Source organism: Neovison vison, chromosome 9, assembly GCF_020171115.1.
Source record: "Neovison vison isolate M4711 chromosome 9, ASM_NN_V1, whole genome shotgun sequence".
Classification (NCBI taxonomy): domain Eukaryota; kingdom Metazoa; phylum Chordata; class Mammalia; order Carnivora; family Mustelidae; genus Neogale; species Neogale vison.
The window spans coordinates 12,510,695-12,533,389 of NC_058099.1; the positions used below are offsets into that span (position 1 = coordinate 12,510,695).

At 41.5% G+C, this 22,695-nt stretch overlaps 1 protein-coding gene across 2 annotated transcripts in view; it reads left to right on the forward strand.

The window, feature by feature from the left end:
- The window catches only part of TTLL11 (tubulin tyrosine ligase like 11), a 225,814-nt gene that overhangs the window by 40,460 nt on the left and 162,659 nt on the right, over positions 1-22,695 (forward strand). Inside the window, exons 2-3 of one of the 2 annotated variants that reach the window (XM_044264981.1) lie at positions 7,079-7,175; positions 14,246-14,379. In XM_044264981.1, coding sequence (XP_044120916.1) covers positions 7,079-7,175; positions 14,246-14,379 — 231 coding nt within the window. Of the gene's footprint in view, positions 1-7,078; positions 7,176-14,245; positions 14,380-22,695 lie in introns of those variants that run through there. The other variant, XM_044264982.1, reaches the window with a different exon arrangement.

Genomic DNA, 22,695 nt, shown 5'->3' on the forward strand with positions numbered 1-22,695 from the left:
CACTGTGAAATTTCATTTTGTAAAATCCCTCAGGGGGTTTGAACTCGCTCTTTGGGCTATTTATTAGAAGGGGAACCCGGACATCAATTCCTTAAGCACAAATATGCTCAAAGGACATTTAATGGTTTCAGTTCTTGCAGGAGCCTGGCAAGTTTGTTTTAGTCCTTCTAGGTAAGAAGGAAAAGGATTTTGGGTCCACACAGGTGTATACGCTGAGGGAGAATCTTTTTTTGTGGCAAAGATGGTAGTATGTGGGGGGAGAGTGTGCTAGTTACTGTCGTTCATGTGTGACTAACAAACGTCTCATCCAGGAGAGCGGAAGCCTCAAAGTTTGACAACGGCACTGGGCATTAAAGTAGAGAGAAGAAATGTAAAAATAAATTAGGAGGTAAAACGGAAGACTTGCTAACCAGTTAGGTATTGGGGAGGGAAGGGAGTTATGGGTGATTCTCAGGATTATGGTTCTAATTTTCCTATGGGCCTAGGACGAACTGGACACCTGGTTAGTCATTCTCAGAGACCCGAGACAAGTATGTCAAATTGTTCCAGGTCCTAGAAATCCTTGGCGTTCTGCGGGAGATACGGGTTGCACATGAAGAACACAACAGTGTGTTGTGATAAGCGTAGCAGGCGCTGAAGGGACCAGAAAGGTGATCCCTGTGGGCTGACGTGGTCCTGAAGCTCTCCACGTCGTCATAGCCAGCGGGTGGTTGTTAGTTTCCAACCTACTTGACCTGTCAGCCATGTTCACGCTGTTCACTGTTCTCTTTGTCTTGAAACACTCTCCCCGCTGGCCTTTTGTGGGTCATGCTCTCTTGTCTCTCTGGTCCATCTTCGTCTGCTCTCCACATGACCTTCTGTTTCTGCTATCCAGCTGGGGGCAGCTCTACACCATCGGCCTCTGTCTAAGTCTTCAGCCACATGTCACACTACTTTCCTCTGGTCCTCTGTACCCCCAGCCATCTTAACCTGCCTTCAGGCTTTCCAGTGCGTCATGGTCAGTCTGACCTCTGGGCTTTTACATATTTGTTCTCTGCTTAGAATAATCTTCCTTTCTCATCTGCCTGTTCTTCTTTCCAATCTCAGCTCAAATAGCCTTTACTCAGGAGCAGGGTGACCACTCAGTTAGCTGTTCAAACTGGGATACATTTGAAAGTGGAAAACAACAACAACAACAACAACAACAACAACAACAATCCTGTATTAATATTAACACCAGGACACCAGGTGTAAAGGGGAGCTGTCCTGAGCTAATGAACATGTGGTCCCCCTACTCGGAGCAGACTTCTCTGACTTCCCAGATGTGATGGGCTCTCCCTGTGTCCTTTTTGCTCTCTGGACCTCATTTCACAGCCCTTACCATAGTGTGTGGGGATACGTTGGGAGTGATTATTTGAGTCAACTCTTTCTCCCCCATGGACTGTATGCTCCATGGAAGCAGACATGTTCCCCTGTCCTTGCCACCTGAGACACTGCCCCACACACTAGGTTCTTAACACTTAATGAGTAAATAAATCAACGATCAACTCAGATTTGTATTGTGGAATGTACAAAGCATTTTCATTTCTATTTTCTTGTTTGGTTCCTGTTGTACCTTGACATGTTTTCTCATCTCAGTCAACAGAGGACACAAAGATTTTGGTTGCTTAAGACCTCATAGTAAGTGATGAAACAAGTCTAGAACTCTCAGGTCTTTTGACCCCAAAACTAGTCCTTTTTCCAAAAGAGTTTGAAGAAGAGAAAAGGAAAGATGACTCCTTTTAGAATTTAGAATCTAGATAACTGGGAAGATGGTGCTGACCTTAGAAAGATGGGGAGTGGGGGAGTCTGAGAAACATTGTCTATTTTCAGCTGCCCCATGAAAAGCCACGTAGCATTCCGGGCTATAGAGAGTTCAGAGTAGAGCCAGGAATGGCCCCTTACCCCCCAGGGGTAGGCAGATAGTTTCTTACTGTTGTTTTATTGTGGTGAAATAGACATAACAAGAGTTATCATCTTAACTGCTTGTAAGTGGGCAATTTAGTAGCATTAAATGCATTCACCTTGTTGTGCCACTATCAGTATCATCCATCTCCAGGCATTTTCCATCTCCCCAGACTGAAATTCAGTACCCATTAAACAACACCTCGTTTCCCCCTTCCCAGCCCCTGGAAACCACTGTTCTACTTTGCATCTCTGTGCATTTGACTACTCTAGCTACCTCGCAGTCGTGGAACCACACAACGTTCCGTGTCTGATTTATTTCACTTGGCATAATGTCTTCAGTGTCTCATCTGTGTTGTTCCAGGCTGAGTAATCTTACAGTGTATGGATATACCACATTTTGTCTGTTGATGGACAGTTAATGGACACTTGGACTGTTTCCACCTTTGGCTGTTGTGAATAATGCTTAACATTTGGGTATCAGTATCTGTTTGAGTCCCCGATTTCAGTTCTTTTGGGTAAATACTCAGAAGTAGAATTACTGCATCATGTGACAATTTTATTTTCCACAGCAGCTTTTTACATTCCCAGTGCCTGAGGGTTCCAATTTCTCTACATCCTCATCAACACTTATTTCCTTTTTATTATTTTTTAAGCTAGCCATCCTAATGAGTGTGAAGTTGTATCTCATTGTGGTTTTGATTTGCATTTTTCCTAGTGATTAGTGTTGTTGAGCATCTTTTCATGTGCTTATTAGCCATCTGTATGTCTTCTTTGGAGAAATGTCTATTCAAGTCCTTTCTTTGCCCATTTTTAAATTGTTTTTGTTGTTCTTGAGTTGTGAAAGTTTTAAAATATATTCTGAATATTAATCCCTTATCAGATACATGATTTTCAAATATTTTCTCCTATTCCATGGGCTTCCCTTTCATTCTGTTGACAAGTGTCCTTCAATGCAAAGAAGTTTTAATTTCAATGAAGTTCAATTTATTTATTTTTTCTTTTGTTATCTGTACTTTGTCATATCAAGAAATCATTGCCAAATTAAATATCATAAAGCTTATTCCCTGTATTTTCTACTAAGAGCTTTAGAGTTTTAGCCCTTATGATTGGGTCTTTTACTTATTTTGAGTTAATATTTGTATATGGTAAAAGGTAAGGGTCCAACTTCATTCTTTTTGCATGTGGATATCCAGTTTTCCTGGTAGCAATTGTTGAACAGAATATCCTTTCCCCATCAAATAGTCTTATCATTCTTGTCAAAAACAATTTGACTGTATATGTCAGGGTTTAATTCTGGGTTCTGTATCCTATCCCATTAGTCTGTCTGTATTTATGCCAGTAACATCCTGGTTTTTATTAATTTTTTTTATTAGAACTATTTTTGGTTCACTGCAAAATTGAGCAGAAGGAACAGAGATTTCACATATGGTCACTGACCCTACATATGCATAGCCTCTCCAGCTATGAGAATCGCCTGCCAGAATGGTAAATTTGTTGCAGTTGATGAACATATACTGGCACATCATTATCACTCGAAGTCCATGATTTATATTAAAACTTATTCTTGGTAGTGTACCTTCTGTGGGCTTGGACAGATGAATAAATGATACGTATCCACTGTTGCGGTATTATATAGAGTGGTGTCACTACCCTGAAAATCCTCTGTGCTTCCCCTGTTCATCCCTCCCCTTACTCCTAATCCATGCTAACCACTGATCTTTTAACTGGTTTTGTAGATTTGCCTTTTCCAGAATGTCATATAGTTGGAATCACACAGTATGTAGCCTTTGCAAATGGGCTTCATTCATTTAGAAATATGCATTTAAGATCCCTCCATGTCTTTTCTTGGCTTAAATCGCTCATTTTTTTAAGCACTGAATAATATTCCATTATCTGGGTACACCACAGTTTATCCATTTACCTACTGAGAGACATCTTGGTTGCTTCCAAGTTTTGGCAATTAGTAATAAAACCGCTATAAATATTCATTATTCATGTATAGATTTTTTTTCTGGGCATAAGTTTTCAACCCATTTGGGTAAATACCAAGGAACACAATTACTGGATCATATGGTAAAAGTGTGTTTACTTTTTAAGAACTGTCTTCCAAAGGAGGTGTACCATTTTGCATTTCCATCAGCAATACCCTTGCCAGCATTTTGTGTTGTTAGTGTTCTGGATTTTGGCCATTCTAGTAGTTGTATAGTGGTATCTCATTGTATCTCGTTGTTGTTTTATGCACTGTTTCGATATCTTAGCTTTATTGTAAGTTGGCATCAGGAAGCATGATAACTCCAACATTTTCTTCCTTCTCAAGATTATTTTGGTTATTTGGGGTCCCTTGAGATTCCACATGAATTTTATGATAGATTTTTATATTTCTGTAAGAAAAAAAGTCATTTGGATTTTGATAGGGATTTCATTGACTCTGTACATTGCTTTGTGTAGTAATTGACATCCTAACAATATAAAGTCTTCTAATCCATGAACATGGCATATCTTTCTACTTATGCATGTCTTCTTTAATCTCTTTCAGCAACATTTTATAGTTTTTGGCATATAGTCTTTTGTCTCCTTGTTTAAGCTAATTCCTAAGTATTTTATTCTTTTTGATGTTACTATAAATGTAACTTTTCTTAATTTCCTTTTTGGATCATTCATGGTTAGTGTATAGAAAAGCTGATTTTTGTGTATTGATTTTGTATCCTATAATTTTTCTGAATTCATTTATTATTTCTAACTGTATGTGTACGTGTGTGTAACCTTTATGGTTTTCTATATATAAGATCATGTCATCTGCAAACATAATTTTACTTCTTCCTTTCCAATTTGGATACTTCATTTCATTTTCTTGCCTTTTGCTCTTACAATACTCTGTTGAATAAAAGTGGTGAAATTGGGCATCCTTATCTCATTCTTTTTTTTTTAACATTTTATTTATTTATTTGACAGAGAGAGATCACAAGTAGGCAGAGAGGCAGGCAGAGAGAGAGAGGAGGAAGCAGGCTCCCTGCTGAGCAGAGAGCCCGATGCGGGACTCGATCCCAGGACCCAGGGATCATGACCTGAGCCGAAGGCAGCGGCTTAACCCACTGAGCCACCCAGGCGCCCCCTTATCTCATTCTTGATCTTCAAGGAAAAGCTTTCAGTCTTTCACCATTGAGTATGATGTTTAAGCAGTTTTTAAAAAAATCTTAAAAAGAGAAGAGATTTTGAAGTCCTGGGACCTATTTAAAATTGTGTTTCTCTGTGTTCTCAGCACCTAGCACAGTGTCTGGCACATAGCAATTATTGAATGAATGGATTTTTAAAACCCACAGTTTCTCAAAACCAAGAGAGCTGAAGGCACTGCTGAATGAAGTGTGAATTTGGGACTCATGAGGTTGGCAAGTGTTGAAGGGTAACTGTAAAGGTGATAAGGAGTCATTGGTTATCTGCGGACATGGAGCTGGTGTTGGTCCCACATTACAGGCAGCACGGTCACTTAAATCTTAGTAAACTTTGCTTGGATTGTGTGCTTTTTAGAGAAACTTCCCTGGCGAAGTTATTTTCCCCTTCCCTCTGTTAGCACTTAGCAGCTGGAAGAAAGTAACATATGCTGTATCTCTTTGTATTTATGACTACTGAATTAATAACTTCAGTCCATTGGATGCAAAGAAAACAAGTGAAATGCTATAAATTATAGATGAAAGTTGTTCATGCTAATAGAGTGTGTAACATATGCCTTACTTTGGCACAGCTTTGAAATAATGTGAATGATTTAAAGGGCTTAGTCTCTTTGCCTTCATTTTAATTTAGAATAGTTGGAAAGCATCAAGTCACCACCATTTCATTAGTAATGCTATGCTTTTCCATTGGAACTTAAGCTCTCTCAACTTGGAGCAGACAAAAATCGTGATTAGCTGTAGTCCTAGGATGGGAAAGTCAAGTGATTGCGTTCAGTGTGTTGGCATCTCTCTTCATCTGGACTTCTAACAAGCAAGTTCCAAGTATGAACTGACACATCCTCACTTTTTTTCCTTTAACAAGGGTCCTCTGACTTATAGATTTAAAAAAAGGAATTCTGTAAATGTAGAACTTGCTGATAACTTTGAGAGGCAGCAGGATATAGTGGATAGAGCAGGGCTTTCTGTCTCACAGAGGTATTTTTCTGGCTGCTAATAAGGAAACCCTATAGTGTGTGCAAAGAGGGGCTATATTCTAAGAATATAAGGCTGTCTTACAGGATCCAAGGACAGGAGGGCCCTTGAGACTCAGGAGGGTCTGGACCTAGGATCTAGAAGCCCTAGGAACTAAAGTCACTCAGTCTGTCACCAGGGCCCCCTGGTCTCACCGTCACTTTCCTCTCTGCACCTCCTCCTTCCTTCTCTCTCACCAGCTGGGCTGCCTTTGCTTCTCTGTGCTCACAGTCAAGCACATCTGCCTGGCTCTGGCTTTTTATCACTTCCAGATCAAGGGGCAGCAGAGGCTGCCTGGCATCTCAGATTTCCAAGTTCCTCGAAGAGAGAATCTGGTTATGTCACCAGATTACCATTCCCAGTTCGTTCATTTATTTATCCAAAAAGCTTTTCTTGAATGCCAGGAAACACTGGGGATGCAGCCTCCTTCATGGAACGTGTGTGTTTGGGGCGGCAGGGAAGAGAGAATGAGAGAGCGTGAGCTCATTTTTGGGGGGACTGACTTGGGAGTTGTGGTTTTTAGAGAAAGAGAAGTATGGCTTGGGGTTCAGATAGACCTGGGTTCAAATCCCAATTCCTCTCCTTACCAGCTCTGTGTTACTTTGGGCATATTAGATACCTTTTTCATCCCCAATTTTCTCCCCAGTAAAATGGGAACAATTTTTTCTAGGGTAGTTAGGAGGATTAAAATGAAAGGATAGGTGTGAAGCCATGAGTATGGTGCCTGCTACACAGAGTCAGAATGCCGCCCCTCCCTGGTCGTGACCTTGAGCAAGTTCTTTAACCTGCCTGAGATAGTTTCTTCACCTATAAAATGAGAAAGGCTTTCATCTACTTCACGTGCTTATTATGAGCATTACGTCATGTGATATGCACTAGGTCACGGGCAATGTGTATGAAACAGACAGCCAGGATGATAGTTGCTCCTCTAGTTCTTGTTAATCGTCACAGTTTTTTCCCCCTCTGTCTTCTAGTTCCCATTTGGCCGACGCTTGCCTTGTGACATCTACTGGCATGGAGTTTCATTTCACGACAATGACATATTCTCCGGCCAAGTGAACAAGTTTCCAGGTATCTGCTGTTATTGTTGGCATCAAAAAAATGTTTCTAGGCTGTGTGAGGGCACTCTCTTTTACAAAAACAAGGTGGCATTTTGAGCTCCGACTCAAGGACTCTTAATTGGGACTTGCTGCCCTTACCACTGTGGCGCCCTGACCTTGGGAGGGAAGCTAACGCAGAGGTCATCAGGTTTTGACCCACCAACAGATTAAGGACTGGAGGTTCAAAAATAAAAAGACAGGCTTTCCTGGACTAATTTCACCAGTGGAAGAACATGATCTTCACCTTCTGAGTTATACTATGAAGGTATAATGAGGAGACTATGTTCTCAAAACGAAAAAAAAAAAAAAAAAGACCACTTCACATAAATTTTTTGCCAGGAACAGAAGTACTAAAATTCTAGGACTATGCCACAAAAATGAGGCTAGCAGCTTCTGCTTTCTTTACATATCATCCCTGGAGGTACCATTTTTAAAACCAGATACACCAGTCTCCGTGTTGGGAACGGCAGGCTGAGACAGTGCCTACCTTAGACCTCGGGACCTTATCCCAGTGAGGCTTTCCTGTAGGGGGACTCGGTCCACGAAGGTGTCAGAGCCAACGCTTTAAAACTCCTCCTCCCTCCATTCCGAGCCTCCCCATATGCCTTTCCACTTTATTCTGAATCTCTGCCACCCTCTTCTGCTATGAATTGCTATTCATTATTTTTAAGGGCTCCGTGAGGAGGGTGGGTAAGGTGAGTGGGTGTGCCCCCGGCGGAAGGAACATTTGGCCCAGTGGGGGGGGGGCAATGGTAGCCAGAGGGTCTTTCTCTTATATTCAGAAATGTTAACATAATATGCACAAACCATATTACAATATGATAGTAAACAAATTTTTAATTTTTTAAAAAGATTTTATTTATTTATTTCACAGAGATTAGAAGTAGGCAGAGAAGCAGGCAGAGAGAGGAGGAAGTAGGCTCCCTGCTGAGCAGAGAGCCCTATGTGGGGCTCGATCCCTGGACCCTAGGATCATGATCTGAGCTGAAGGCAGAGGCTTTAACCCACTGAGCCACCCAGGCACCCCAGATAGTGAATAAGTTTTTTAAAAAGGGCGTCACCCTGAATCCCATCCCTCATTTAACAAACAACAATGTGAATATTTCTGTATTTCCTCCCAAAACTTAACCATTTTTTTGTATTGCTTTTATACGGTTGCAGTCAGAGTGCAGTTGCCTAAATACAAGTGTTTTCTCCTAGCGTGATATCATTTATGCTTATTTTTAAAAAGAAATTCCGTTTACCCTTTTTCTAGGGGGCCTTTGGGCTCAGCTGGGAGAGCATGTAACTGTTGATCTCAGGGTCAAGAATTCGAGCCCCATGGTATGCATAGAGTTTACCTAAAAAAGAATTTACTCTCTTTCTTTGGCATTCTATGCCATGTCCTTAAGAAACCATGTCTCAGAAAACCCAGTAGCCGGACACGATACACTGGCGAGTTACACCATGTCCGCTGGGGGCGGGGGGGGGGTCAATTAAGTGTTCAGACTCTCATGGGACTCACTTGGCTTAGATTCACTTATAAGGTCATAGGGCAGGAAACATGACCTGCCAGCCAGTCGGGTCAGACATTTCTCTCCAGCGATGTCTTTGCACGGGTGCCAGAGGCTAGACTCACCCCTCAAGCAAAACTCGAAGTGTAGGGAGACAAGACCTACATTGGTGGACGTGGGTCTGTCTTGGCTTAGACACCCGTCAAGAGCTTTATCTCACGTCGCTTCTCCAAAGCATAGCTTCCAGGGCCCCCAGCAGGGTCCTGCTGAGTTACGAGCATCCTTACATCAGGCAAGCCTGGGGCTACGGCTTCCTACCAGGTATTTATGCAATTTGCCCATCAGGGATCATTTCCACCATATGCTTTGTCATCTGGTAACATGGCTAACTTTTCTACCTTTATTGGTTTCCGGAGGAACAGAGCTAGAAAATTAACCCACAGTTAGAGAAGAGGGAGGGTTCTGTTGGAGAGCAAGAAGGATTCTGGTAGCCCGGGTTCTTGCACACACAGTTCAATGGGATAACTATTATTTTCTGTCTTGCTGCTCATAAAAGGTGATTTTTTGATGCCCCTTGAAGGACTTCCTGGGGTCCTGGGAGAAAGTAATTTGAAAGAGAACAGTTCTTTCAATGAGGACAGAGTTCCTAAGACATGAATCCTCGAATGAGGCTTCATTTATGTTTTCCCCTCTTTGCTTGTGCCTCATCTCATGACTGTGAGTAAAAAGAAGTCATAGTTATGGCTTTCCTTTTGGAACACAAATTAGAGAAAAATACCCTCAAAGGACTAGTTTCATTAAAGGACTAGTTTCATCATCAAAAATGATAGAAGAATATTCATGCCAAAGAAGCAAGTTCGCTCTAGCCCGCATCCCACATGCCAGTGACTGGAACATATAATTTTCCACTTTACCAACAGCAATTAATTAGTTCTAATGACAAAGCAGGCTCTCAAACCTCTAGGCAGAGAGGCAGGGTGGCTCCATCCTCTCCCTATGGAAGACAGCAATTCTTCGCTATGACGTGATTCCAGAAGGGCCTGTCTTTTGGCTCTAGTTTGGGTCCAGGCTTATCTTCTGTCTCTCCTGTATCCCCTTATCCTAGCAGTGTGTCTCTTATGCTAGTAAGTTCGTCTGAATGTGGCAGACAGCTCTAAATGCAGCCCATGCTGAAGAAACTGAAAGCTTCTGGAGATGCATATGGAAGCGAGTTATTTTGTGTGTGTGTCAGCACATTAGACTTTAGCCACTTTTCTATGACGAGATCCTCCAAGATGGGTTATTATGTCTTAACATGATGAATTAAGACTTTCTATAAAAATAATCTGATTTGGATACGTCTTTGCTTTAGGGAAGTCCCAAGCTGTCAATTCTCAGCTCCCAAGCCACAGTTTTTTGCTGACTTTCAAGGTCTGAGATGTGTGGCGGCCCATGGCAGGGGTGGGGAGGGGACGTTCTGGCAGAGAGGGAGAGGGCCCCCGCCAGGAAGGTCCCGGAGAGCTTGCGTGTGGTCAAGCACTCGCTGTGCTGCGTGGAGGGTACAAAGACAAGGAGAGAGGATGTAGGGAGAGAAGTCAGATACAAAGTAAGTGCCAGACAGAGGAAATCTGGGGTGCCCGAGGGGCTTGGAATGAGAACACATGACCCAACCCAGATCTGCCTGGGGGACAAACGGGGTGGGAGACCCAGGAGAACATATGAACTGAGCCTCCAGGGCTGGATGGGCCTGACCTCCCTCCAAAATGTGGGAGCAGAGTTGGCACAAAGACTTAGGGTGTTTACTGCTCATTCGGCGAAGGGCAAGTGACCTGTGATGGTGACAAAGGGTCAGATGTGAGAGGGGCCATGGAAGCCAGATAAGCAGGGACCTATGGATAGCAGCCTTATAGTCTGAAGGTCGTGGGAGCCACTGAGACATTGTTAGGCCAGAGAGCAACATGGGCCAGCTTGCATTTTCGAAAGGCCCTTCAGAGGGATGCTTTGGAGGTGGGTGGAAGGGCAGAGGCAGGAGACAGAGGGAGAGTTCAGAGGATGTTGCAGGATCCAGGCAAAAGATGAACTCCTCAGCGGCACTGGGAACAGAGAGAAGAGGATGGATCCGGAAGTAGTTATTTGTCATTGGGTGGTTGGAATGTGCTTTTGCCAAAAGTCATTGTTGTCACTGGTGTTTGGATTGAATAGGACTCTTGGCATAGCTCAGATTTTGTTTTGTTTTTGTTTTTGTTTTTGTTTTTTTTGTTTTAAATTGGCTTAAACCGGTTTGTGTGGTAAGCCCCAGGATCAGACTGTTACCCTCTCGCCTCGCTTCACAGGGCTGGAGACCCACCAGGCTTGGAGACTCCGGGGTAGCAGAGAGAAGAACCCAGGCCCAGGAGCCTTGGGAGGCAAGTTCCTGGTGTGGGAAGCTCCAAGCGGAGTTAGGGCATTTTCCCAGTTGAGAGGGGACCTGCCACCATAGGGACATCTGGGAACAGACCCGTTGAGAACCCCAGGGGGTTACTTACAGAACCTGTAAGTAGGCAGCAGGAGGGGCAGGCACTGGGCTCAGGTCCTAAGTAGGAGGACCCTACCCATGCTGGGTAGCTTGAGTGGAACAGGGAGAAACACAGGCGGGAACAAAACAAAGCCATTGCTGAGGCAGCTACTCAGGCACCAGGAGCGAAAGACAGGTCACCAAATTCCAGGGCAAAGCAATCAGAAAGCCTCAGAAAGACAGTTGAAATCCTCCTTATCTAACTGGAGTACAAAGTCAGGGTCAAAGACTGCTTTGTTTCCAATCTCCAGGGGAGCTGATAATTAAACCTAGAGCTTGTGGCACAGGTCAGAGTGTGTCCCAGAGCCTAGGGCCAGGGTCATGGGAAGGGGTCAGGTGCTGCAGTAGCAGGGAGAAGGCGGCAGAGCCTGCCAGTGACCTCTCTTTTCACATATTTGCTCCGGGGACATGTGCTCTGGGTCAGCTAGAAACCTAGCTACTCTTGCCAGCTTCTTCCTGAGAGCCGATGACACGCCCCACTTCTGTCTCTGAGCCACCACCAGAAGCCAGGATGGCAGCAGCTTCCATGTGGGGTGGAGGGAGGGGTCGGGTGGGAACACACCTAGATATGGTGGTGGAACAAAGGTTTTGGTGGTAAGTGGATGGACAGAGGTCTACACTAGGGCCTCTTGGAGACAGGCATTTAGGCAGAGGATGAGGGTGAGTTGGCCAGAGCCTGTGGGTCAGAACTGTTTGGGAAAAGTAGCTGTTGGATTGCAGGGAGTCTCCGGAGTTGGCTGTTTTCAGCAGAGAACTACCTGGAGACTGGCACAAAAGCACACTTGGGAGCAGAACTGTCACCTGGTGGAGGACTTGGGATCCACAGTACAGAAGGAGCCATTACAGCTTTCAAATGATTATGTGTTCCATTTCCTGAACATTGATTTTTTTTCCTCCTTTTCTTGTTTCTTTTCTCCTCTCCTCTCTCCTTTCCTTTTCTTTCTTTTAGAGAGGGAGAGGGAGGGGCAGAGGTAGAGGGAGAGAGAGAATCGCAAGTGGGCACCACGCCCTGTGTGGAGCCTGATGCGGGGCTGGATCTCACGAACTGAGCCGAAATCAAGAGTCAGACACTTAACAGACTGAGCCACCCAGGTGCCCCTGGACATGGATTTTCACAAAACTTTTCTGGAGCGTTCAAGCCACACTAATACTCATAGCCCTCCTGTCCATGTTGTGTGAGTCTGTCTAACCTGCTGAGGGGTTTCTAAAAGAGAACCTTCCCCTGTCACAAGGTCATTGAAGTGTAGAAAGTAGCACAACGGGCAGGAGGCTTCATCCACTTGGTGTAAGGTGCTGTATTATAGTTGGTCATGAAGGATTTCAGTCTAGTACGATAATAAACTGTTGTCAAAGAAAAGGAAAAAGCTTCAAAAACAGTTGAAGTTTTTGTTTTGTGTATTTGGTGTTTAGCTCCAGTGTTTATAACGCAAAAATTCTAATTTGGAGGAGACCAAAAGGAAACTTCTAGAATTTTCTGGGTTCGTACTTATTTCTTAGGAAGCTCAGAAGAGTGAAAACTCAGTGAGTTTTCTTTAATATTGAAGAGTTCACATCAGAGCAGAGTTTATTAGTGCTTTTCAAGCTCCTTTATTTCTTATTTAATTCTTCTCTCTATCCTTCTAAACAAGAACCAAGAAGCTGGGCACTGACATCTGAAATCTGCAATCTTAAGATTTATTGCTTTTTTTAATATGCTGAGGGAAGCAAGAAATAGGTTATTAAAACCTTCATTCTCAAGTGTTCACCCTTCACTTCCTGAACACGAGAATTTCAAGAAATCTCATTCGTTCTGATTATGCCCATTTGGAATGTGTGATAATTTGGACATGCCAGGCTGACATGAAACTTTCTGCTTTCTGTTAAAAATAAGTTGGCTAAGCCAGTTCCTTGTGTCAGTGATGGCACTATGTTGCCTTTCTCAAGGTGAAGGCCAGTTCTCGTCTCCATTTTCAGTGGTGATATTTGCCTTAAGAGATAAGCATGCTAAAACTTAAAAGAATTTTTACCTATTTGCTTAAAATTTGCTAAGGTTATACAGTTTCTTCTCTTGTCAGAGTTCTTAAAGATGTTCTAAGAAAAAAAAATCCACCATGTTTTAAAAATGTTTTATAAGTGAGTCATTTTAATCCCCTCTGGGCAAATTAATGGGGCCTTATCAATGTTATTGTCAGTACTTACAACTGAAGAACTCCTACAGATTCCATTTTCTCCCCTGAAACTAGAAATTATGCTGTGATATCCTTTCTACTTTCTGTCCTTATTTCAAGGAGACAGATTTTATGCTGAAAGCTGTGTATTTTTCTATTTTATACCTTGAATACTCATGAAAGATTAAAATAAAGCAACTTAATTAAGTTTCTCATAATGTAAGCAGAGTCCACTAGATGATATTCTTGAGGGTATAAAATGGAAGCAGTCCTCGAAGTATGGATGGTGGCCCCAAATTAAAGAGGACATTAAATTTTAAGTGCAAGATGTAAATGCCTGTCTTTATCTATTATCGAGGGGACTAACCAAGAATGGAATAATAAACTAGCTGAAAACCCATTTCTTCCAACTGATGCTTCATTTTTTTTTAAGATTTTATTTATTTATTTGACAGACAGAGACCACAAGTAGGCAGAGAGATAGGCAGAGAGAGAGGAAGGGAAGCAGGCTCCCCACCGAGCAGAGAGCCCAATTCGAGGCTCAATCCCAGGACCCTGGGATCATAACCTGAGCCGAAGGCAGAGGCTTTAACCCACTGAGCCATCCACCCGGGCGCCCCTGATGCTTCATTTTTATAAGGAGAAAAAAAACAGGCATTTGATAAGGAGGAAAAACTCTCTATTACCTCCAGTTTTTCATTAATCTGGTAGGTCTTTCCAAACCATGATTCCCCTCTGTGGGAAACAGCTCCTACCTGTCTGCAAAAGCGAATATGTCGGGTGGGCGGTTTTCAAAGTCCCTGATCATGGCTGTCTTACAGTTAGCAGCTCTCTGCTGTTCAAACCTCACAGCTTCTCTTCTCCCTAGGCATGACGGAGATGGTGCGTAAAATTACTCTGAGCAGAGCCGTGAGAATCATGCAGAATCTCTTTCCTGAGGAGTACAACTTCTATCCTCGCTCTTGGATTCTGCCAGACGAGTTCCAGCTCTTTGTTGCTCAGGTAGACGACACTCTGTCCCCGGGACCCTTGAATTATGTCATGGTTGCAACTGTGTCCTGGAAGCTGGGTCCTGAGTCCTGTGTGCTGGGAGCTGGGGTGGGTAGCGGGGGCAGGGGGTGTCCTTGGGAAGCTGCGGCTAGCCAAGGGAGTGTCCCAACAGTACCTGGTGTGTCCCAACAGTACACTTGCTGTGAATAGGCGGGGTGACAGGTAGGCAAGCGGAAGAAGTGCATCTTGACACGAGGAGACTGGCCTGGGGCTGAGATTGGGAGCGGGGTCATGGAGCCCGTGTTCCGAAAGTGAGGGAGACAGGGCTGGAGCAGGTGGCCGAGCCCATCAGCAGACTGGGACCATTCAGGCGAATCCAGGGTGGTCTCCCCGGCTTCCTGTGGTGTGAAATGTGGGAGTCGGGCTCTGTTTCAAGGCTCTGGAGGAGTCTGATACACTGTGGAGGTGGCCTGGGGGAACCGTTTAAGTGTCCTGCTTTAAATCTGTTCCGGACTCCATTTTCTAATCGCCCATTCCATATCAAAGCAAAATGGTTAAGCATGAAATACTTTGGGGTCTTCACCACTATTTGAGACAGTACCAGAAGGGAAACTGAATTGAGGGTTGCCATTTTTCATTTAGGACCCTTTACAAAGCCTCTGCCTGTGGGTTCCACGGTCCATACCACACCTCTGAGGGTAACTGTACAACACATGCTGATCTTATTGTGATGCGATGGGGTTCATACCATTTACTGGCCCTACTGTGTTCTGGGCGTTGTGCCAGAAGCTTAATGTTATTTCTTTCGATCCTTACAGCAATCTTGTCAAGTCGGTTGTATTATAATCCCATTTTGTGGATGAGGAAACAGACTTTGATAAGCAAGGGTGACTTGCTGGAGAAGTGAAATTTAAACCTAGAGCTGATTTCAAGACCTATGGATTTTTTTTTTTAAAGATTTTACTTATTTATTTGAGAGAGAAAGAGAGAGTGAGAGTATGAGCAGGTGGAATGGTAGAGGGAGAAGGAAACTCCCCTTTGAGCAAGGAGCCTGATCCGGGGCTTGACCTTGGCATCATAATCTGAGCTGAAGGCAGACGCTTAACCCATTGAGTCACCCAGGCACCTCAAGTCCTTTGCTTTTTTTTTTTTTTTTTTAAAGATTTTTTTTTTTTTTAAAGATTTTATTTTTATTTATTTGACAGAAATCACAAGTAGATGGAGAGGCAGGCAGAGAGAGAGAGGGAAGCAGGCTCCCTGCTGAGCAGAGAGCCCGATGCGGGATTCGATCCCAGGACCCTGAGATCATGACCTGAGCCGAAGGCAGCGGCTTAACCCACTGAGCCACCCAGGCGCCCTTTTTTAAAGATTTTATTTATTTGTCATAGAGAGAGGGAGTACAAACAGGGGAAGCAGCAGGCAGAGGGAGAAGCAGGCTCTCCGCTGAGCTAGGAGCCTGATGTGGACTTGATCCCAGGTCCGTGGGATCATGACCTGAGCTGAAGGCTGACGCTCAACAGACTGAGCCATCCAGGCATCCCACGTCCTGTGCTTTTTGTCAGCTGCCTTATTGCCTGCGTGTTGCTTTGGTTTTAATATTAAGTGATAAAACTTGTAATAAAATGATGATTTATTAAGCACAAAAAAAAAGTTGAAGTAATTTTTTAAAAGGAAGCTCTCTATGGGGTGATGGTCACATGGGTTTATACATTTCTTGAAATTCATCTGATTATTAACCTAAAATGCATTGTATTGCATGCAAATTATGCTTCAGTAAATTAAAAAAAAAAAAAACACAAACTCTCAGCGGCTCCTCATGCTCACCCCTCAATTTCCGACGTCTGTGGCTCTGCTCACGTCCTTGTCCCTGTGTGGAATATCTTGCTGTCCCATTTCCACAACTCTATGTCTAACTATCCTGTGAATTTAAATGAGATACCTGTCAACTGTGCCTTCAAAATCAGATACGTGAGAACTTTTCCATCAACCCCTAAGTTTCTCTTGTGCCTCCTTGCAACCCGTTCCTCAACTCCCCCAGCCCAGGAAGCCACTGGTCGGTCTGTATTCTCATTCAAGATTTGTTTTGCCTATAAATGGAATCATTCATATATATATATAAATATATATACTCAAGTGTGTGATGTGAGACACATCACATACTTGAGTCTTTGTTTCTCTTTCTGAATTACATTTTTGAGATTCATCTTTGTTTGTCGTATAGTTTAGCCATTTGTATTTTTATTGGTGAGTAATATGCTATCGTATGAATTTGCTTTTCCATTTCCCACTTGACGGGCATTTGGGTCATCCCCAGTTTGGGGGTTTTATAAATAAAATGGCCATGACTGATCACATGCAAGTCATTGATTGAAAACCATTGATCACATTGCAGGTGATCAAACGTTTTCATTTCTCTTGGGTAAAACCTATGAGTAGAATTTTTGGATCATATGGTATATGTATGTTTAACCTATATGAACTTGCTGAACTTTTTTTCCAAAGTGGTTATACACCGTCACCAACAGTGTGTGAGAGTTCTGTTTGTTCCACATCATCGCCAAGCCTTAGTATTGTTAGTTTTTTAAATTTTAGACATTCTGGGAGATGGGTAGTTATATCTCTCTGTGGTTTTAATTTACACCTCCCCAATGACCAGATGTTGAGCATCTTTTCATATGCCTTTTGGCCATTCATATGTCTTCTTCTGTTGAGTGTACAGTCAAACTTTTGCTCATTTCTCTGGGCATTTTATTTTTTAAGTTGTAGGTTCCTTATATATTCTGGGCACAAGTCTTTTATATGTGTATTATGAATATTTTCTCCCTCTTTTCATGTTTTAACTCTGCCTTTTGAGGAATAAATATTTTTAATTTTGGAGAAGTTGAACTTACCATTTTTTTCTTTTATGGTTTGTGCTTTTGTGTGATATCTAAGGCATCTTTGACCAATTAAAGTGAAGATTTTATACTATGTTGTTTTTTTTTTCTAGAGGTTTGTTAGTTCTAATGTTTGCATTTAAGTTTATAATTTATTTCTTTATTTTTTTTTATTTTTAGAGATTTTATTTATTTATTTGACAGAGATCACAAGTAGGGAGAGAGGCAGGCAGAGAGAGAGGGAAGCAGGCTCCCTGTAGAGCAGAGAGCCCGACACGGGGCTCCATCCCAGAACCCTGAAATCAAGACCTGAGCTGAAGGCAGAGGCTTAACCCACTGAGCCACCCAGGGGCCCCTTTATGATTCATTTCAACTTAGTTTCCGTGTCTGGGATGTATCAGTGTTGAAGTTTACTTTGTTCCATAGGGATACTCAGTTGTTCAGTGCCATGTGTTGTAAGGATGATGGTCTCCCTCATTGAATTAATTACCTTGTCAATCTTTTTGAAAACCAGTTGACTGTATATGTTTGGTCTGTTTTCTTCCATTCATTGCGCATGTACTGTCATGCTGACACTGCATTTTATCTTGATTACTGTAAGTCAGAGTCAGTCTGGAAATCAGGTAGTGCAGGTCTTCCCACTTGTTTATCATCATAATTGTTGTGGTTATTACAGTGCTTTTGCATTTCCCTATCAGTTTTATAACCAATTTGCCCATTTCTACAAAGGAGCCCACTGAGGCTTGGGTTGGGATTGCTTTGAATCTACAGATCAGTGTGGAGACAGTGGACATCTTAACAGTGTCGACTCATCTAATCCATAACTTTTTACTCCATTTATTTAGATCTTCCTCAGTTGACTTCAACAATGTTTTCAAGACTTTCCTAAGAAGTTTTGTTTTTTTATGCTATGATAAATGGTATTTTTTGAATTTCAGTTTCCTATTGTTCATTGCTAGTATGTAGACATCCAGTTGACTTTTTACTTTTGAACTTGTAGTGTATGACCTTCCTCAAGCCCCTTATTAGTTCTACAAGTTCTTTTTTTGTAGATTCGCTAGGTAATTTGTTTCTTTCAAGGAATTAATTCATTTATCTGAGTTGTCCAATTTACTGATGGGAGTTTTGAAAAACAGTATTTCCTTACTTTTTAATGTCTATGAGATATGTAGTGATCTCCCCATTTCATTGCTGATATTGGTAATTTGCTTTTCTTTTTCTGAGCCGAAGGCAGATGCTTAGTAACTGAGCCACCCTGGTACCCCCTACGTTTTCTTTTTCTTTCTCCCTTTTTCTTTCTTTTCCTTCCTTCTGGAGTTGTTGGTGTGGCATCTGGTAAATGTCAATTAGGTCAAGTTGGTACTTGGTACTGTTCACATATCCCTTACTAATTTACTGCCTACTTGTCCACTCAGTCACTGAGAGGGAATGTTGAAATTTCCAGATCTCTATGTGCATTGTCTATTTCTCCTTTTAGTTATATCTGGCTTTGCTTCATGTATTTTTGAAGTTGTTGTTAGCTTGATGATTTGACTCCATTAGAAGGTAAATTTCCTTGTCCTGAAATTTACTCTTTTTGATATTAATACAGTACCTCCAGCTTCTTTTGGCTTAGTATTTGCATGGTATATCTTTTTACCTTTCTATTACTTTGAACCTATTTGCATTTTTAAAGATTGCTTCTTGTTGACATCTTGTAATGGGGTTATGGTCTTTTATCCAGTTTGACAATCCCTGCCTTTTAATTTGTATGCTTGCCCACTTAAATTTAGCACAATCATCAATACTGTTGGTTTCGAGTATGCCATCTTCCTATGTCTTTACTATTTATTCTATATGTTTGAATTAATTGAGTATTTTTGGTGTTTTGTTTTATCTCCTCTTTAGGCTTACCAGCTATGCCTCTTTTAAAAAATGTTTTTAGTTTTTGTCTTAGCCTTAGAATCTAGGGTTTACAATCCATCTTTAACTTGTCACATTTACCTTTAAGTATTACATACTTCAAGTAAAGTATATGTGCTTCACAACAGTATACCTCTATTCCCATCTTCATCCTTTCTGGTATTATCATATAGTTTGCTTTTATGTTATAAACCCACAATATAGTGTTTTTATTTTTGCATTGAAAAGTCAATTATCTTGTAAAGAAACTGAAAAATGAGTATATTTGTTTTGCATACTCACCTATATATTTGCATTTCCAGTACTCTCCCTTCCTTTAAGTAGTTCTTGGATTCCATCTGGGAATTACTTTCCTTCAACTTGAAGAATTTTTTTAAACATATTTTTTTGTAGTACAGATATGCTGTTCTCCCAGCTTTTATTTAAAAATGTCTTTATTTTACCTTCAGTTTTGAAACCCTTTTGAGATAATTACTTAAAAAATAATTGCAAAGATAGTATATAGAAGGGGCCCTATGTTACCTTCATTTAGCTTCCCCTAAAGTTAACATCTTTTACAAATACCGATGCTGGGAAATTAACATTGATATAATATTACTTAATAATCTGTGTACCTTATTTGCATTTTTTAAAAGATTTTATGTATTTATTTGACAGAGAGAAATCACAAGTAGATGGAGAGGCAGGCAAGAGAGAGAGAGGGAAGCAGGCTCCCTGCTGAGCAGAGAGCCCGATGCGGGACTCGATCCCAGGACCCTGAGATCATGACCTGAGCCGAAGGCAGCGGCTTAACCCACTGAGCCACCCAGGCGCCCCCTTATTTGCATTTTTATATTGTCCTGCTAATGTCTCTTTTTCCTGGTTCAGGATCCATTCCGTGTTTACTCATTGCATTTAGTTGTCATATCTCCTTGCTCTCCTCTGAGTTGTAACAGTTCTTTATCTATCTTTGTCTTTCATGATCTTGACTCTTTTTAAGAGTACTGGCCCTTTTTTTTTTTTAGAACTCCCTCAATTTGGTTTTGTCTGATATTTTTTCATGATTAGATTCAGATTACACATTTTTCATAAGAATACTACAAAGTGATGTTGTGACCTTCTCAGTGCAGCGTATCAGGAGGTACAAGATGTCAAGACGTCTTATTTCTGGGGACGTTAACTTTCATCACTTAGTTAACGTAGTTTCTGTTAGGTTTCTCCATAAAAAGTTACCATTTCTCCTTTGTAAGTTAAGTATTTTGTGGGGACATATTTTGAGACTATGTAGATAGCCTATTTGTCTCATACATTTTAAAAAGCTTTAATTAAGATATAATTGAAGTAGAATAAACTGCAAATATTTCAATTGTGCAGTTTGATATGTTTTGATATATGTAAAAACCCATGAAACTTAACACAATCAAGATAATGAACATATCCATGACCCCAAAATGTTTTCTTATGCCCCTTTGTAATCCTTCCTTTCTTCCTCTCCCTGCCCTCTACCTCCTATCACCAAGAAACTATGGATCTGCTTTTTATCAAGACTAGTTTGCACTTTCTAAAATTTGTATAAATAAAATAAAATAGCAGGTGCTTTTATTTTTTCCTTAAAATTTTTTGTTGTTCTGGCTTCTTTCACTCAATGTAATTATTTTGGGATTCTACTAGGTTGTAGTATTCATCAGTAATTTATGTATTTTTATTATTGAGGAGTATTCCATTGAATGTGTGCACCATTGATGAAGTTCTAGAATATACGTGAGGTTTGGTGGGGTGAGGTCCGGAGCTGATGACCAAGAAAGAATTCTTGAGACATCCTTGGTGCAAAATGGTGGTTTATTAAAGCACGGGGACAGGACCTGTGGTCAGGAAGAGTTGCTGCCCCGGGTTGTGAGGGATGACAGGTTATGTACCATGGGGTTGGGGGAAGTGAGGAAAAGGGGGAGGTTTCTTTTCTTTTCTTTTCTTTTCTTTTTTTAAGATTTTATTTATTTATTTGACAGGCAGAGATCACAAGTAGGCAGAGAGGCAGACAGAGAGGGGAAGGCAGGCTCCCCGCTGAGCAGAGAGCCCCATGCAGAGCTCCATCCCAGGACCCTGGGATTATGACCTGAGCCAAAGGCAGAGGCTTAACCCACTGAGCCATCCAGGCACCCCAAAAGGGAGGTTTCAATAGAATTTTCATATGCTAAAGAGTACTTACTAAGATACCGGATACCAGAGGCCTTGGTTTTGCCCTCTAGAAAGGTATTAACATTAAGATGGGTGGGAGATTCCTAAAGAATGTCTCATATGTCCCACCCAAGAGTGGGGGTGGGGGGAGGTTGCAAGGTGTCAGCCTTTTGCTTTGTCCTCAGCCAGCCTTCTGTTCCTTCATCACCATCGTTTGCTTATACCCCCAGCTGCTGCTGGATATTTAGATTGATTCCAGTTTTGTCCTAATACAAATAAAGATACTATGACTATCCATGTCTGAGTCTTTGGGTGGACCTACGATTTCATTTCGCTTGAGTAAATGCTAAAGAATGGAGTGTCTAGATCATATAGTAGGTGCGAATTTGATATTAAAGAAAGTACCAATTGTTTTCCAAAGTGGTTGTGTCATTTTATATTCCCTCAGCCATGAATAAGGATTTTAGTTCTTCCACATCCTTGTCAACACTTGGTGTTAGTCAGTTTTTTCAATGTTAGCTATTCTAATAGGTGTGTAGCCTTTTCTTATTATTTAGTTTGTGTTTCCCTAGTTATTAATGATATTGAACATCTTTTCATATGCTTTGCCATCCAAATGCATTCTTCTTAAAAATTCTTTTATTTAAAAATTTTTTAAATGCATTCTTTAATGAAATAAATTTATTTATATCTGTGTCCATTTAAAAAAATTGAGTATTTGTATTGCTGAGTTTTGAGAGCTATGTATTTTTTTTTAAGATCTTATTTATTTATTTGATAGAGAGAGATCACAAGTAGGCAGAGAGGCAGGCAGAGAGAGAGGGGGAAGCAGGTCCCTGCAGAGCAGAGAGCCCAATGCGGGGCTTGATCCCAGGACCCTGAGATCATGACCCGAGTCGAAGGCAGAGGCTCAATACACTGAGTCACCCAGGCACCCCAAGAGTTATGTATTTTGAATATAGGTAATTATCAGATGTATCAATTACAAATATTTTCTTCCAATCTGTGCTTCATCTTTTCATTGTCTTAACAGTTTCTTTTGAAGATCAAATTTTTCATTCTGTTGAAGTCCAGTTTATCAGTTTGTTCTTTTATGAATCCTGCTTTTGCTGTTATACATAAGAACCTTTACTGAGCCCAAACTCACAAATATATTTTATGTTTTTGTCTAGAAATTTTATAGTTTTAAGTTTAGATCTGTGATTCACTTGAGTTAATTTTTGAATGTGATGTGAGGTATGGATTGAAGTTAATTTTTTTTGGAAGTAGATATCCACTTGTTTCAGAAACATCTGATGAACATACTAACCTTTCTCTGCCAAACTGCCTTTGCATTTATGTTGAAAATAGTTGCTCAAGTTTGTGCGGGTGTTTCTGAATTCTCTACTCTATTCCA